The 18,681-nt window shown below is 39.8% G+C and overlaps 1 protein-coding gene across 1 annotated transcript in view; it reads right to left on the bottom strand.

Moving 5' to 3' along the window:
- The window catches only part of nlgn4xa (neuroligin 4 X-linked a), a 91,347-nt gene that overhangs the window by 13,277 nt on the left and 59,389 nt on the right, over positions 1 to 18,681 (bottom strand). The window contains exon 4 of the mRNA XM_018704490.2: positions 2,598 to 2,783. Coding sequence (XP_018560006.1) covers positions 2,598 to 2,783 — 186 coding nt within the window. The remainder of the gene's footprint in view (positions 1 to 2,597; positions 2,784 to 18,681) is intronic.

Raw genomic sequence — 18,681 nt, 5'->3', positions numbered from 1 at the left:
AAAACGATCTCTTGATAAAAGTGCAGAAATAGCCTAATTTAGTTTTAGAAAAACTGCTGCACATGGAGCAAATCTGTTGCAAGAGCTAACCACAAATGTCACCGTCAACACCACTGGTTTCACAGTAAAGAATTTCCACTGCAGTCACATTAAAATGTATCTATTTGTATCACATACAGGGACTGGCATGTTATTAATAGTGGTTTTACGCAACATTAGCTCATCGGAGCAAATGAATGTAGCAGCACAGAAAACAGCATTACTGTGGATCAGTCATGTTTGACTAATCCACTTAATGGAGTCAGCATCATGGCCAATACTGTTCCAACAGATCAGATCAGTGCATCACTACTTTGGCAATCATCCATTTCACAAATACGCTATTGATAAATTGTTCAGTTTTAAAATACCATTGATAAAAGCCCAGTCAAAAACTGTCTTTTTATAGCAGCATAAAAACATTTCAAGGCAAACAAATGGATGATTCAGAATACTGACGTTACATCTTTGTGTCCCTAATGAACAAACCGGAACATAAAAGATATTTGCTGTTTATATAGCAACAACACCTCGGGCTGTTTCCACATTCTGGAATAGGTAGCACGGCTTCACGGACTGCCAATCAGCAAGTAGGCCACAGTACACCAGGAATACTGGAGTTATGTGTATTTTTTTTTGTTTCAGTGAGTGCTATTTATACTCGTATAAACACACAGTGGCGGTGACTCAACCAGGCCGACTTAAAAAGTATGTTTTGAGCACAATGAAGACATTTCCCACAAGGCCTGGTAAGCCGCGTATAAGGTTTTACTGTTGCCACTGATAGATGTGGAGTGTCAGTTAAACCTCAGATCAGATGTTAACTTCAAAACTATATATACAGAGTTTTTTATGACCTTGGTATGTTGCTTGCTGATGGTATCACTGTCAGCAGCTTCACAATAGAGCTCCAAGATACAGGAGCAAATGCTAAAAGGACCATTATATGTCTTAGTGATGTATTATACATCAGCAAGAATGCTTGGAGTGTTTGTCGACTCTCTCAGTCTTGATTGCTTCCCATCAGAACATGAGGACTTTTATCTAAATGTAAAGTAAGCCATTCCTATTCCCTTAAGTACAAAATGAAAAAAAAACAAAAAACAAGCCTAATAACTGCAACACAAGACCAAAGGGGGAATAGGAAGTCTCCCTCACTCTGTTTCCTTCTAAGGTAAACCCAATGGACTTTCACCGGCAAGATAAAAAGGTTGATTTTGTGGAAAGGTTCATTTTTCACAAAGCCTGTATTTGTCCCACACAGAGAGAAGAATGGTCTGGGATGTGCAGCAGCACTTTTAGAGGTCCAATCCTCCAAATCCTCCTCTTTTTCTGACAGATGGGTCAGGCGATTTTCCTCCCCTGATGTATAAATTTGAGTTGCATGGAACTATTCATTTGTGAAAGCCAGGAGCTCTATGGGAGCCAGAAAATACTACAAGAATCAACTTTTGGCCGTTCTATTTATATTATCCATTAATAATACATAGAAATAAAGACATACATACAGTATGATAATCCAGAATCTATTCCTTCTTCTCCAATGCAGATGACTAGAGAAATGTTTAGCATGAATACACACTTGAATGAACACATACTTTGGTTTTTGACTTTGCATGTGGTGATGATGCCAATTATCTGATTAAAAGTAACAAAACCTCTTGCTGCAAAGGTGATATTAATCTTTTTGTGCTTCAGGTCTGTGTTTGATTGTGGGTGAATAAACACAGTTAAGTAAATTGTCTTGTCCTGCACCCAGACATGACATGTCAAAACAGAAAATTCACCCAAGCTAAACTGGGCAAAAATATTTGTAAGGAAATACACAGCCTGTAAAACAAGTCAGTCTACAGTCTAGTTAGTTAACCCAGAGATGCTACAATATTAACTGAACCATAATAAAGTAAGACCAGTGCTTCACAAACTAAGGATTAAGGGGTGGAAAAATAAATCTGAAAGTTTGCTAAATGACCAGAAAGACATGAGAGAATATTTGCATGTTTCTTATAAAACACTGGAGTTTAAACTTTTTGTAAAACCTGTGCTCGAAGTCAGAATAAGAATTTACACATAACTCAATAAAAGCCAATTAACCAACCAAGATATTACCTGTTTACTACAAGAATAAAGACACAACAGTTGAGAATAAAGAACAGGTGGGACCGGCTGAGAATGAATTAGAACACCCACGAGACTGAGACAAATAACAGGAAAAACTTCTTGAGATCAGACTTGAGATTTTACTAATAATAAGCTGTGCCAGTATTTGCTCTTAAAACATGAAATTCCTGAGGGTGGCACTAATGGAAAGGTCATGAGGTCATTTAAACTAAAGGGATTTAGGGATTTATTAACGTGGGTGCGATGATTGCATGTTGCTGGTTACACCTGGTTTAGAGGCAACACCCTAGTGCTCGCTGTGAATATGTTCTTGATGTGAAGCCCACACTGTATGGAAGCATGGTAGTAGATATAGCAGATATAAAATGATGAAAAGGTCCCTTGTGTGTGAGCATGTCTCTGTGTGCATATGCATGCTTATGAGCGAGTACACGTACCTTCTGAGTAATGTGAGAGGGTGAGCAGGCTGACGCACGATGCTCCGGCACCAGAGCCAAAAATGGTCACTCTTTTTGGATCTCCTTTGAAGGCCTGGATGTTTTCTTTGATCCACCTGAGAGCCTGAATTTGATCCAGCAGGCCGTAGTTGCCCTTGGCTGCCTGGTCTCCTGTGCTTAGAAACCCTGGATTGACAAAAACAAACAAGAGAAAAACGGATCTCAACTTCACTTCTGAAACGTTTTTGGCAATAATTTAATGTAGAGTTCCAAATTGTACTTTTTCAATCCATAAACTGAAGGACAAAGTCCATTTTTCTGTTTTCTGCATCCTTCACTGTTTAACTGAGATAAATTGGTGAAATTAAGAGGGGATCATGTCTCTCATCTGAAGTCATCTGGCCTGTCCTCAGTATTTTCTGAAAATAGCAGCTACTTTAAACTGCTATTTTTACTGGGCTTTTTGAAAAAGACTGTTTCAGTACAAAGGATATAAAGCCTGCTTGAAAAGCTGGATGACATGTTACTATGTTAACCATTTTTGTGCGTGTATCAGAAGTATATCCTCCTGCTCATGCACCATACAAAAAAAACTGATGATAAAGATGATGGAAAATCAGTGGGGACAATGTGAACCAGAATTATTTATAATAATATCAGCAATATATAACATCCAATCAGTATGTTATCTATGCTGCTGTCACAGGGGGCTGGATGACATTGGGTGAGAGACAGGGTACACCCTGGACAGATTGGCATTCTATCACAGGAATGACATATAGAGACAAACAACCATTCACACTCACATTCACACCTTTAGGCTATTTAGAGAATTTTTGGAGAATTCCTAATTAGAGAACTAATGAAAATGTATGTGACCTGGACCGAGATAAGCAGCAGGAAATGGGTGGACAGATTAACCAATTAGAAATTATCAAGTGTTTTCAGTTTGTTTAAGTTATTTCTCTCACTTGCCTCTGCTGAAGTGATGATCTTCCGGTAACTACAGAAACTAAGCGTTTAATGTCTAGAGAAAATACGCAGGACCATAAATTTGAACTTTAATACCTTTTTAAAGCCTTTTTTTTTGTTGAACAAACTGATTTCAGTGCTTTTTAAATCTTTTCAGAACCTGCAGAAATACCTTGCAAACAGTGGTGATAAAGCAGTAGTGACTCTCTTCGAGAGAGCATCTACTGTCTATAGTGTTCCTGTATTGGGGTCTCATAAGTCAAATCTTTAGAAGACACATTACTGATGCTTGTTAGATTTGTTTTTCTGACATTTTATGAGAGTCACAGGCAGACTGAAACCATGTCTGCAATTTACTATGAATACTATATGCCTATACTTAACTGGTTTTAATGATTGGTCTGTCTTTTATGTGTTTTATATCTCATTATGTTACTAAAATAAAATGAAAGCATTGCAATAAATCTCAATATTTATTTTAATTGAATAGACCAGAAATGTAAAGGCAGTGGAGTTGAGAACAGAGCAGCATTTCCAGTGTACACACTAGAATTGCTGCACATTATCTCATTGGAGCCTGCATGTGAAACCAGTAGACAGTGGAGTTAAGCTTCTAAACTGGCAACACGGGCTGACAGATTTGGTGAGTGGGTGTAATGCCCCGTTCACACATATGGAGCCAAACATTACAGATGTGATTGGACGTCATTCATTGTGAACTGAACCTCAAAACACATGTGAGTGAGGCCAACAATGATTATTCCTCTTCTATAATGACACAAAAGCCAATGAGGGTTTTCTATCCTGACACCACTTTGTAAAAAAAACTAACTTACATTGAGAATGTAAGTAAACATGCATGCAGGCTTTAGACATTCAAAGATAGGAAATGTGAACGAGGCATATGTGACATTAGATTTGATTCTCTTCAAAACAAAACAAGACAAAAAGTTATTTATTGTATTTCCAATTACTGTCATCCTTCCGGCGCTGAAAATCCTCTGAATCCATACCCATTAAGACTGAGTAAGGACAGGACAGTAATGATAATTAGTTGGTACATCAGCTTGTTTGGAAGGCATTCAGAATTGAGTTCTGCAGCCTGAAGCGCCAACACACAAACAGTCAAGTATGCAAAGACCTTTGAATTTGATTTCACCCATGGCTCCAGCAATGGTCGGCCAATAGAGATCCCTTCCAGTCAAGTGCCAGACCAACCAGCCTGGCAGTGGGCTCCACATCCAAAACTTGTTGACAAATTAGCAAATGCGCCTAAACCCATTAAGTGGCTTTCTAAATGCTGCCACTGGGGGAACTGGTGGCTCCTCCTTGCCAGGCCTGGGAACTCAGCAGCCAAGCCTGGCAGCAACAGCCTGTCCCTGCAAGCTGACGAAGACTGCAGCAGTGTAAATGACAAATGGGATGAGGACGGCTGGGTAAGAAAGAGAGAGGTAGCCTGTGGGTCTTTGATAGAGAGCAGATCCGGTTTGTCATGGTGAGGTGGAGGGGATGATCGAGAGGGGATGGAGGGCAGGGGTTGGGGGGGATTACAAGGCCTCTGGCAGCCTCATACACCCTGTAGGATGACCACAGGCCCTGGCGCTGCTCTCCACTTCACTCCACCTTTCCTGTCCTCCCCCTTCAGTCGCTCTCATTTCTCCACTGTTGCCCCATGCTTTCCCATTTCCTCTCAAACCAAGCCATAAAAGAGGTGAGGAGAGAAGCATGCCTACCAGGGATTCTCCAGGATGTATGAAGATTAGTCAAAGCTTAATTTCAAAGCACTATGTCTCAAAAATCGAGTGCATAACAACAGGTGAGCACATCATCAATTTAAGCGTATTATCAGAATATAGCTCTGAATCTGGACTAGGATTTGGTGCTGAGAGGTAGCTCGTCCTCTCAGTCTGCGCAGCTAATGTAAACTAGTCCTGCCAGTCTGCGAAGCTAACCTTAACATAACCTCATGTTGGACTGTGAAGCTAATGTTACCTGGTCCTTTCAGTCTGTTAAGCTAGTGTCAGTCTCTGATGCTAATGTTAGTTCAAGCAGCTGCAGTACAAAACTGTCAGCAGGATCAGTTGTCATTAATATATCAGCACACTGTCAGATATGACTTGTCATCGTAACCATTAGAGGTTATAACCCTGCATTATTAATTATTGTATTTAAGCATTTTAATCTGGTAGAAAGAAAATATATGCTCGTACAGACAGCCTTCGCACTCATCTCCTCTAACAAACATCCTTAATAAGCAGGCAAATAGCCTCTGATATCAGTCTGCTATTTCTTAAAAATGAAGATGTAAAACATGACATGACAAGTGGTTGTGACGCAGTATGGCTGGTGCTCTGACAGCCATTCATCCTACTGACAAGGTCATGATTTAAAAAGACTGACAGTATTTGAAATGTAAGGAGGGGAGAGAATGAAATATTAGTTAAAGTAAGGCTGCCTGGAAATCTAGTGAACATTTTACCCCTGCTGTGTCTATTAGAGTGTCACTAGTAAAAATAGAAGAGAGCTGTCAATAGTGAAATTGAAAAACACTCTAATGGTACATATTTAAAATACTCTACCGGATGAATTTTTAAAGAAAATGCTTTCTTCCCTTTCAACCAATTTTAACAGTTTCACTTGACAGGTGCAGATAACTGCTTGGTTAATGTAATGCAATAATAATACTTGATTTTCCTTTGTGCAACAGTGAGAGCTTAAGACTTCTGGGCACAAACTTACAGGTGATTCTCTTTATTTCAAGAAACCCATAATCTCCCAATGATTTAATTTGCTGTTTGGAGGTGTCCTGAAGAGGATGCAATTAGGTGCTACTTATGCCTAGATAGCAAGTCATAGTAGGTTACAGGTTACATACAGAAATGTCGCTTTGTGGCTTTATATTACAGGCAAGCAGACTGTTGAAATATTATGGAGGACAAGTAGTGATTCTTGCCTGTCTGTACGCTCCTTGTATAGAGAATAAATTACATGAATTTTGCACCTTTCCCATAATGAACCATAAACCCCTGCGTGTTCAAATTCTTAAGCTGGTGAATCCATAGAAGGAATTGATTCATTTACTCCCCTATCACAGCTGCCTCACTGGATGCAGAGAAGGCATTCGATAGGTTGGGATGGCCTTTCTTTTTCAGTACTACTTGGGGAGGGATTAATCTCTTGAGTTAAGTTGCTGTAATCAGATAGGGCAGCCCTCCTGTCCTCTCTCCACTTTGTGTTTTCCTAGAGCTGCAAACAACACTGCAAACTTCTGCTTGTCAGAATCCTTCATTCCCTGGCGTGCAGATCGCCCAGGTGTCATGTAAGTTGATGCTATACGCCGATGATATTTTACTGTTTGTTGCACAACCTCTTGCTTGGATTGAGAGCTCCCTTTGTGGCACTCTACTTGTTCTTTAGGGCTTAATCTAAGTGACTTAAAGGATAGGTGACAAGCCCATACTTAAATCTTTCACTATGTTAAAAGAGCAATATGATATACCTCAGAATCAGTTCTGGAGATACCTGCAAAATAGGCATTTGTTCGACCAGGCTGTTCAAGACGCTTAAGTGACTCTGTCAAGATCCAGTACCCTTAGTGACCGCTGTGGCGGGGTCGAGGAAACCTCAAGATACTACAGTGCCTTGCTGGACAGAGTAACCAAGCTGACAAGTGGCCTCAAATAGACATGGGAGTCAAACTCAGTCACTCAGTCAAACATGTAGTGATGAGGAATGTTGTCCTAGGACTAGATTGCAAGTCAAAAATTCTAAATAAGGTCTATTGGTGTTTCTCTCACTGATGGTGGATGTCTGTCCTGTTGTAATGTGTTGGAACCATATGGTAAATGAGTTTAAAAAACTTTGTAAAGAAAAGAAAAGAAGAGGGAATACAGAGGACAGATTTTTGCAGATTTTTCAAGGGAAGTCCTTCCAGAATCAACAACTGCTTATACATTCTACACAGTACTATGTGATAGTTAGTTAGACACATCAGTATCCTATTTAACTTTTCTAGAAGAAATTCATTAAATCTAATCCCCAATGCAGCTCTTTTTTGCTGGGTTATAAAGAATTGTGTTGCCTGTAGATTCTGCACTCAAGACTGTAACTGCATGGAGATAGGCTGTACAACTGTAACAACTTTATAGATATTTTTAAAATGAACCATCTCCATGTCAACTGAGGAGACACCATCGCATGATATGAGTAAATGGGCCTTGTGTTAAGTATAAGAAAATAAGTGCTATTTCCAAAGTCAAACAGACTCTTTAAGCTTCCCAGTTGTCTCTGGCTGAGCTCCGGTGACAAATGATATCCAACTACAGTTCTTTCAGATTAACCCCTGTTTGTTCACTTGATGTGACTAAGCAGTAGCAATTCTGTGCTGCACTACCAAAAGATGACCTGTCAGTCAACTACTGACTGGTGTAGTATGTATTATATACTGTATAATGTAGTACTTTTTCTTCCTAACAAGAAACATCCAATACATTCTGGTACACATCCTGTACCAGAGAATTTTTAACATGTTTACAGAGCAAGAGTGTTTATGAATTTATACAGTAATGTTGAGTCACTACTGTATTACAGAAATTGGTGACAAAGCTGTTTTTTAATTTTTTTTTTATTTTGTATTTATTTATATAGGAAGGTCACAGAGATTATTTTAGCCTGTAACATTTAAGTCTGGACAGAAAAAAAACAACAGATTAAAAAAGCTTAAGACACATAGGATGTAATAGCTATTATATTTTGGCCAATAACTGAGAATCCCGTTGTTGTTTCCAGATTAGGTTTTTGCTGTACTGTTAGTGACAGCGTGATCTTTCACTGAGCCCAGAGGAAGCACTTCATCAGCAGCAGCACTCCCACTGTTCAGGGGGAAAGCATTAATCCCTCCCCTCCCCTGTTTGTATTAATGCTGCCCTGTCAGGGGCTGGGAAGCTTAATGTAGGTCAGTCATGAAAAGCACAGAGTGGACACAACCACAAGGTTTGGACAGCACTGAGGCAGGAGGTCTAATGAGTGTCTGTTCTGATTGATTTTTAACTGTTGTGAGTGGAGCAGCGAAAAAAGTGAAAATATTTTTTTCCCCTTCCCCTTTTTGCTTTTGTGGGATTTGGAGATGTCTGACATATGGTTGGATAAAACATGCTATTGGGTACACTGTCCTCTATGCATAATGAAGGAAACATGCCATTTTTTCATCAACATAAGGAGGAAATTATATTAACTGATGATGTAGCAAGTCCTGAAAATGCACTATATGTAGTGAACATACAGTATAAGTTAAACATTCTGCATGACTTTTAACACAGACAAAATGTTTGCTTTAAATATTAACATTTTTCATTTAACCTGTATTAAACCAAGACCATGGACAACTGTAGTAATTGTGATTTTTGGTGTAATGGCTGTGGGACAGCTGTGTGAATTGAAACAAATGAGGAAATCAAAGGTGTTAGTTTTAAAAAAAAAAAAGTCAGTGAAGTACAGAATGATGATGAAAATCTGCAGACCCACCTGGAGAAAGTCCATGTGGTCAAATTTAACGAAACAATGAAATGTTGGCATTTTGGTGACACAACAGAAACGTGTTTGCAGAGCCAAATATGAGCACAGTCAGTCAGTTTCATTTGGACCGGGTGAACTGAGTTAATCGGCACAAAATATCTGAGTTGAAATTTAAAATGAATTTTTAACCAAGCGCTGAAAATACCATCAGAGTGTTATCTAAATGCCACAGCATGTTATTGTACACAGTTTAATGTGAAAAAAGTAGCAGCATCCGATGACAGCGGAGCAGCGTGAGTGACACAAATGACACAGAGTGGAATAGCTCTGCAGCTCTGCGGACAGACAGACGCTGACCCGGCAGAATGCCAGGTGCTTGAGCTCTGAGCACAAAATGTTCACAGGCTAAAGAGCCATATGACTCAATGCATGTGTTTAACTTTACTATATCACTCACATTGGGAACGTCTGTCCGTGTTTATAAGCTCCTCTGGAAATCAAAGTTGGAAGAAACAAACCAAGATGTACTCTTTGTTTATTCTTGATGGCTGTAAGGAATCTTAAAGTTACACTGGTTAATTTCAATAGTATATGCCTTCAATTTGATGTGAACTAAGTGATATTAGTGATTAGAGTTTCTTTGCCTGAAGCTTTGTGGCCTTATTCACACTGTCATTTCAACCACTTGACAATTCTAAGTAGATACAGAAAAGGTGTAAATGTATTTATTTCTCCAAGATGTATACATAATCTTTCTTCCTACGCCAGTAAGAGCTCTGTGGAAATACCCTCTACAGAGTCTGTCCTCGTTCATACAAAAGCCACACCAAGCTGTGGTAGCATGTATCTGATCTCTGATCAGCTGAACTACAGAGCGATTTGTGGTCTGATTAGTGCAACATGCACATATGTGGATAAAAGTAAAATAAAGTTTGAACTGTGAGTATTGGATCAGGAAGCGATACCAGCAGATACCCTAAACGTGATCAATACCGAGACAGAAAATATAGGAATCGGTGCACCCTGAATTTGTGTCTTCATTAACCACAATACAAATCGTACCCCACTGACTCTTAGCCACATTATGCGTTGTGGGCAGAATGCAGAGCTATGGGTGCTTTGCTCTGGTTCACAGCACTCAGCACTAATGCGAGACATCATCATCTGGGCATAAAAGCTCAAACAAACATCCGGTGAGTCCACTTTCACAGTCACGATAGCAAAATAGTTGAGAGTGTGGGAGTCAGAAGGCCTCCTTTTTCTTGCACCTTACTCAGAAAACAGAGGAAAAACAAAGTGAAAACAGCAAATTATCCAGAGGTTTTTACTTCATTAATAATTTTAATTATTAAGCAGCAGTGAGGAAAAAAGTAGAAGTGCTTTATACTCCTATTCTATGGAGAGTGGCAGAGCGCACTGACAACGTGACAGTAATAGTAGTTAATTGTGCTCTCTGTCCAGAAAATAATCTCTCCTGCGGCTCCCAGATGAAATGTTAATTATCAAAGGGAATGATGGGAAGGGAATGGTTTGGGATAAGCTCAGCAAGGTCAGTTGAGCTCAGCTGTAGCCTCCTGTCTGTCAGATATGGAGTTGCCCACCAGGCCAGGTCAGACCGGCCTCAAGCACAATCACAGCGACAAGGGAAGGTGAAAAGAAGACAATCAAAGTCAGGCGTTTTCTCATGGCTGAGGTCTGTAATTAGGATGAAGCATTAAGCCCACTTGGGGCACGCCTGGTGTTAAACATAACCTCCCCTGACTGACAGTACAGCAGTGAAATAAACACACCACAGCTGTCAGAGCGCGTCAGCCCACGCCAGTGCGTTTGAGGGTCACATCATGTGGCAGACTTTGGATGACAGCAGAGCAATGAGTCACACTCAGAATGACATTACGATAATGACTGAAAAAGACAAATGTGGACATTCCTCCACAAATTCTCCTTTTTTTTTGTCACTTAAGCTGCAGATTAGCTGTGGTTGGCTAGGCTATGTCCTGTCTCCACAGACTAGAAATACTGTATTTTAGGGTATTTCAAAGGATAACACCAGTGTCATTTTTTTTCCCTGTCATCATTAACACCTGTGGGGAAAAAAAAAGAAAAATTAAATGCATTTCCATACAAAAAAACCCTCTCTTTACCTTCCAAAAGTCCCAAAAATTCATTAAAAAGAGTTCAGAGTCATCGTGCTGCTTTGACTAATGTCATCCATCATGTTCAACAACATGTGCTCTGCAGTTTTGTCGTGCCTCAACTTTATTACGCAGTTAATTACCAGTTTAATGGGACTGTTTTAACTTTTTCCATTACGGTGTGCTGTTACTTACTTCAGTGAGGACGCAAAAGGAAACTAAATGCAGAGTGGGAGGTGAGAACACAGTGATCTCTGCACATGTAGGCAGGATGCAAGCTCTGTGTTATCAATAGCAAAGCAATGGCTGCAGCCCCTTAAAGTCATGTTAGGAGAAGAATACACTACATGTCTATGATTTATAACTGATATAGTTTCCTGTCTAGCTTCTGTTCACTCTCATTCAGCATTTCTTTCATCTCTCTTTCTAAAGAAGTCAGAGGTGGGGGTTTGCTGTTGCTATGCTGTTAAAACCAAGCTGTAACAGCACAGCAACAAGCGTCATAACTGTTTCTCCCTTTCAGTCCAAAAGAAAAAAAAAAAAAACACTTAAAAAAATATGAGAGACGTGGTTTTGCAACAATCATCTTAACTTCCGTCTGCACAGTAGAAATAAGATGCTCACATTACAAAGTCATTTGGCCAGAACGTGTGCTGGCAGGTGTTTGATTGGCCATTGCCACGCCATGCTGGATATGTCACGTTGTGGTATAAACTGATCCAGGTATTCAAGTTGGCCACCCTGCAGTTCCAATGCCAGTGGTTTCATTGAAATCAACATCTATTTCTGATGCAGGGTTATTCTGCAGAGTTCTGTCTGAACACAGCCTTTCCAGTATATCCACTTGTTTCTAATGTCATCTTATTGACTTATCAGGTACAATATAGTTGTTAGATAATCCTCTTTATCCATTGTGAACCAGCTCAAGACACTCAACTGACCTATTCAGTGAAGGTGATGACCTTTAATCCGTGGTCTTCTGAGGACTCGGTGGAAATGCTTGTTTAAAGTAGCTAGTAACAGCAACATTAATATATATATATTAGAGATAGACTGATATGGTTTTTTCAGGGCCGATACTGATACCGATTATTAGTAGTCAAGGAGGCCGATAACCGATGAACCCTACAGCATAATGTTGAGTTCCAGTAATTTGTGTTATCAAATGTGATTTTGGTATATATATAGCGCCAATTCACAGAAGTATCTCAAGGCACTGTTCATATAGAGCAGGTCTAGATTGTACTCTTTCTCATATCATTTACAGACAACCCAACATTCCACCATGAGCAGCACTTGGCGACAGTGGAGAAGAAAGACTCCTTTTAATGGGCTCTGGGTGGGCGGCTGTCTGCCTCCACTGCTTAGGTTGAGACAGAAAGAGAGGGAGAGATAGATAGAGGCTACGGCCTGCTGTGGCTCTATACATATATTAGTTTTTTAAAAATCCTGAGAGCTGTTTTAATGTAGCTTTGACATCAACAAAGGCTACTGAGTTTTACACAAGCTGCATTAAAACCACATTGCATCTTCTAATTTCCACAAATCCACTGATGGGTTAGGACTTCTCACAGACTTTGATGGTGAGAGAGAAAAGGTAAAATTATCTTTCAGGTCGTCTCAGATCAAATTTTAAGAGCACAGTAAGCAGGCAGCTAACAATAGCCTGAAAGCTTTGATGGCAGCTTGAAGTAAATCATCAACACAGCTCATCCATCCTGTGAATTCTTCTCTCTTAATAGTTCATACAGTGCCAGATGAACACAGATGTTACCCAGCTTAATTATTTGGGGACGTTTTTAAAGCAGGTAAACAATATGCATCTGCCATCTGGGTTTTTCCTCATTTTTAGCGAGAGAGCCTTTGATGAGCTGTGACTTCTCTCCCAATAACAAGGCACAAGTCTTCTCCTTGTTAACTTTGACAGTGAGAGATGTCTATTTCACAGCATCAAAGGGAACAACAGTGAGTTCATTTGCCGATCTCGGCGAGCCGGCTTTGGGCACGAATACACAAATCTATGTATGTATTCTGTGTCTGTACACTGGGTGTGTGACAGTATCACAGTCTGACAGTGTGAGGTACTAATGGTTATCTCACATCCAGATGTAAAAGTCCTGTAAAAACACAGTATTCAGCAAACTTTCACTTAAGTATCAAAATTATGAAGCAGCATAACAACTGCCCTGGGACCTGAGACCTTAAGTGGGCTTAAGGCCCAAGGTTTTCTGTCTGGCAATTACTTTGTGGTAATTACATTAATTGCAAATGAGCCTGGCAACACGCACCAAGTGAAATTAATAAATAAGCCCTGAAGTGGTTCCTGCACTTCTACCTCCTAGCTTTAACATCTTGCTAAGGCCTTTAACATTTTGATTGATATTATGTGTGCATATTCAGTTTTCTATTTAAAGGGATACTCTAATGAGTTTGTAAAGTTAGGGGACTTAGAGGACACAGATTAAAAAGAAAATATAGTCAAAGTGAAGCAGCAGAGACCAAGATAGCCTGACTTTTGGTCCATAGAATGATCATGCTCCTATATTTCCCACAATGCAATCTGATAAACCATCATGAGGTAATGGTTTGTTCCCGTTGTACTCGGAATTTTCGAGTTCCAAGTCAGAAATTTCAACTGGAGGGACCCCTGAAGTCAGAATTCCAACTCGGAAAGTCGGAGAAACCAGACCAACCCCGACATAAGAAATCAAGATGGCTGCTACTCGCATCAAAAGTTCAGAACACTCTGCTAATTTTACTGTTTATAGCAGATATGACTTATTTGTTCCACATTAAGTCAGTCATATAGATAGTACTGTTCAATCTGTGGACATGTTGCTACGCTGTTTGTATGGGCAAAATACCACATAGAGCATTATTATCAACTGGTATTGCTAACAGTAGTTAGCAATGACAATGGCTAGTCCGGGATACGTTTGAAACTGTTGACGTTCATGGCTAAATGTTTCTCTTTTCTCGAACAGTTAAATTTGAGAGGTGTTTTAAGAAGTGTTTACATTAAAATCAAATTTCTTCGACTTGAACGCCGTTAACTCGGAATTGACGTCACTCCCAGTTCCGAGTTCCCGACCTCCAGTATAAATGAAACGCACCATAAACTCCCATGTCCTTCTAACTCCGCGTTCCCTGTTTTTGACACAGTACCTCATTTATAAATGTATTATCTCCAGAACAAGCTGAGATAGCCTGATGACATCATTACCATGAGTTGACATCACCCCATGAAGTAATTTGGGGAATGTATGGATGGTGGGGTTAATAAGAGTCCAGGGCTCATGGTGAGAACTGTACAGTACCTGAGCATCTAGGATTTACATGCACTTTAGATGCAAAATGCAGCTTGAAGAAATATGGAGATGAGATTTTATATGCTATAAATAATCAAGATGTAATATTTACTGTGGAGTCATTAAAGGAGCAGTTTTGAAGATGTTTCCTGTCTCTGTGCTAAGCTTAGCTAGACTAAACACATTGTAGATCTGGATCTCTGGTCTTGGCTCAGAGAGATAAAACTGATATCGATCTCTTCATCTGACACTGGGTAAGATGGAAAACAAGCAAATTTCCCAAAATGTCAGATTGTTTCATTAAAAAAGAAACTTGACAGGTAACCAGAAATACGATTCCTCTGTGTGTACCAGAGCTGCATTTTAATAGCAGGTATAAATACAATCCGGCTCTGCGGAGCGTAACAGTGAGCCCTTTTGTTTTTAATGAGACTAAATCTCTCAGCAGTGGCTTGGATGGGATCTTCACTGTGATTCAGTAGCATGATACGATCACCAGGGACAGGAGGTAATAGGTGGTGGAATGGTTAGCGTGTCCACTGCGCTGTGACATGTGATTAGCTTCAAGAGCTGACAATGGGTTTGATTGAGGAAAATCTATGTGAAGATCAAGGACAGTGAAGACAAACAGAACAGAATGTTCACACACACACACACACACACACACACACACACTAGAGATATTAGAACCTAAAATGAGTTAAACAGGCTCTCTGCTCATTTGGCCTCCTCACTGCCTTCAGCGAAATGCTTCCTCGGGTGCGTATATGCAGACTGAAAGTCATCAACATACAGGGGGGGAAAAAAAGAGTGGGAATGTGCCAGAGAGATATTCTGCTGCAGCGAGCCCCTCTCAACTGTGGCAAAGTGTGATTGGTTACACATCCATTCAGCCGGGGCGCTACCCCAGTGATCCACCGGCGTATGTTCATTAAATTCTGCAGAGCTAATTAGAATCTATTTGACATCCGTGGGGAGACATTTGCACAGCTTGCAGAACTGCACAAACAATTCACGGGCACAAGCAGCCGTGCACACTGCAGGCATTTTAAATGGGAAAAGATGCCGTTACAGCACGCAAGGTATCGTACAGGTAAGTAAATAAAGCGAGTGACTTCACTTGACTTGAAATGTCTCATTAAGCCATAGCTGTGCATGTAATGAAAGCACTTTTGGCTATTACTCCTCCTTAAACAATATAAGCAGACCTAACAGCCAATATTTATCATTGTTCATTTGTATTCTCAGACCTGCTGACTCACCCTCTCACTGAAGGATCATCAGAATGTAAAATCCATGACTTTATACTTTTAAAGGCTTCTTTACTTGAAATGCTTACAAACAAAAATCTAAAGTAAAAAAAAAAAAAAAAAAAAGAAAGACGAAAATGGTCTCCATTTATTTATATGTAGGTTTTTATTCCAAATGGCAACAATCAACCAATTAGAAACCAGCTGACACACAGTGGATGTGGGGCATTCAGGGCTCCTGAGGGTTTGGGGGCAATTGCTCACTTTGCCTTTGAAATTACATTAAAACAGTGGATTATTATTATTAATTATTAGAGGAATAACGTGATTCTTACAGGATCATACTGCAGTTACCAAAGTAAGAAAGATCAAATTTATTTGAATTATGACTTAGTATCCCATAATTACGAGATCTGTATTTCATAATTAAATATGAAGTGGGTATAGATAATAAATTAAAAGTTTTTCTTTATGAATTTTTATATCCTAACATCTTGAGGAGACATTTTCTGAGATTTATTCCACAATTACTGTCTGTAACTCATGATGATGAGAAAACGACTTCATAATTCTACAAAATCAGGGACTTCTTATTTTGAAAAACACATTTTACTGAAGAAAAGTTATTCTTTTTAGTTATAAAGCAGCATAAAGATCATAATGAGATCTATATTTCCTAATTATGAGACAATTATTTTTAATTGTGAATTGAGACCTGTAATTATACTGTCTTGTGTATATATATATATATAGTATTTTTACCACATTACTGAGATATAGATGAATTTTTTTTCTTGTGAGTGAAATATTTCACAAACACAGGATTTATATCTCTAACTACAATTTTAAGATCAAACATGGATCTTAATTACAGGAAAACATCTCAATTGTTTTCTACAGTGTATTCAGAAACTTCAAAAATATAAAATGTTTAACGTCTTTTCAGTGTTCATGTTTGTTACTGTCATGGCCAGCAGAGTATCACAGCATTGGTTGTGCAGATAGAACATGAGTCAATCAAATCTCATCTCCAGCTTGTTGGGCTTTTTACACAGCACTGTGTCACATTGTGTTTGGTAAATGCACATCAGTGAATGCTGTTCAAACAACAGTGGCCAGGGACAAAGTCCACAGTTCAGCTTCAGTGTAAACAAACACAAACATGCGCAAATCACCTTGAACATCAAACCGCGGAATATTTTCATCACATTCCAGAGTGTGAGTGTGATGGTGACATCCTGAGGCGCGTGAGTCGGCGACTGTTTGTCACTTCATAAATGTCAGTGGACTTGTCAGACTCTGACTGTGTGTCAGTCCGAGTCAGGGCTACTTCCTTTTCCTCATCCTCTCCTTAACTTCCATCCATGACGGCGGGCCCATGGCAGGGCATGGCTGCCGCTCCGGCACCCACATCATTAAAGCCTCATCATCGCGGGCGCTCCACGTGACGTACACACTCACACACGAGTGTGTAAGAGACTGACAGGCCTGATGTAGACTCTCTGACAAAGCTCCTGCTAAACAGCCAGCGAGGATGAATCAAAATGGGCACCCACGTGTCTGCCTGGTACAGAAAAAAAAAACAGGCCCACAGGATGTGTTCCCTTCCAGAATATTCAGTCTTTTCTCTGCCTTTGCCCCCTCCAACACTCACCCACTCTCACCCCTCTCCCGTCATGCGGCTGAGTTGAGTGGGGATGTCAGACCCCTCTTAGTTTTTCAAATTGCTCCCGAAACCTAGCCAGCCATGGCAGATCTGCATTCGGCAGAGGACGGAATGAGGGCACACGGAGAGGAATAAGTTTCCCGAAATGAAACATGTAGATGTTTCTGTGCATGATGGCCCCCGGGGAACGGCTTTTTAAAAAGGGTGAAGGAGTCACTTAGTCATACCGGCGGATAAAAGCTGACCTTCAGGATACTCACGGAAGGACAAGGTGGTCATTTCCAGTGATTTGATTATTACTGCACCGATGTATGTGGACATTTTTATGTGTAAGGGAGCCTCTTTGATGAGGGTGCAAATGAATTAACAGCAAAAATGAGAATTCAAATTAATGTAAGACCTGCACACACAACATCAAGTACCAAGTACATTAACTGCAGTACTGTATAGAAGTGCAGTTTTGATTTTCTCCTTTTCTTTCCTGTAGTCTCTCAGCATATGTCACATTCAACATTTCCTTGACTTAGCAAGGAAGTGACTTTCTACCACTCTTCCTTCCTTCCTTGCTTCCATTTTCTCCTTCCTAATATTTCTCTATTTCCTGTCTTCCCTCTGCTTTTCTTTGCTTTCTAGTGTTCTCTCTCTCCATTTCTTTCTTTCTTTAGACTTTTCCATTCTCTGCTTTCCTCCTCCTTTCCATCTGTCCTTCCTCACTTTCTTCCTGTCAATCCTTAAATCTTTTTTCCACTGTTTCTTTTTACTTTACCTCAATATTATCGTCTTCTCTCCTTCCTTTCCTTCTTCTTTCTGCCCTCTTCCCTTCTCTCTATTACCTTTCCTCATTTTATCCCTCCTTCCTCCTGTGCTAGTCCTTTCCTATTTTTGTTATTCCTCTCCGTACTGGTTTTCATCCCTTACTTTTATTTTTTTTCCTTTTCTTCCTCTCTTTCTTTTCAAGGTGTTCTGTCATTCTATCATTCTTCTTTTCCTGTTTCTTTCTCTCTTCCCTTCCTTTATACTTCCTGTCTTTCCTTCAGTGATTTCCTTTCTTATTCTGTTCTGACTCTTCTCTTTGCTTCCTCATTTTCTCCCTTCTTTCCTTCTTCATGATTGGAATACGAGGATGGGATTCCTAGCCTTCTTGTCCATTTTCCTTGCTCATTTTATTTCCTGTTTTTCCGTCTTGTTTCCTGAAAATATTCCTTGCATCTCTTAAAGTTTTAAAAATCTTCATATTGG

The sequence above is a fragment of the Lates calcarifer genome, linkage group LG7_2, assembly GCF_001640805.2.
Source record: "Lates calcarifer isolate ASB-BC8 linkage group LG7_2, TLL_Latcal_v3, whole genome shotgun sequence".
NCBI classification, from domain to species: domain Eukaryota; kingdom Metazoa; phylum Chordata; class Actinopteri; family Centropomidae; genus Lates; species Lates calcarifer.
The sequence above is the reverse complement of the archived record's forward strand: the minus strand, read 5'-3'. Positions and strand labels throughout refer to the sequence as shown.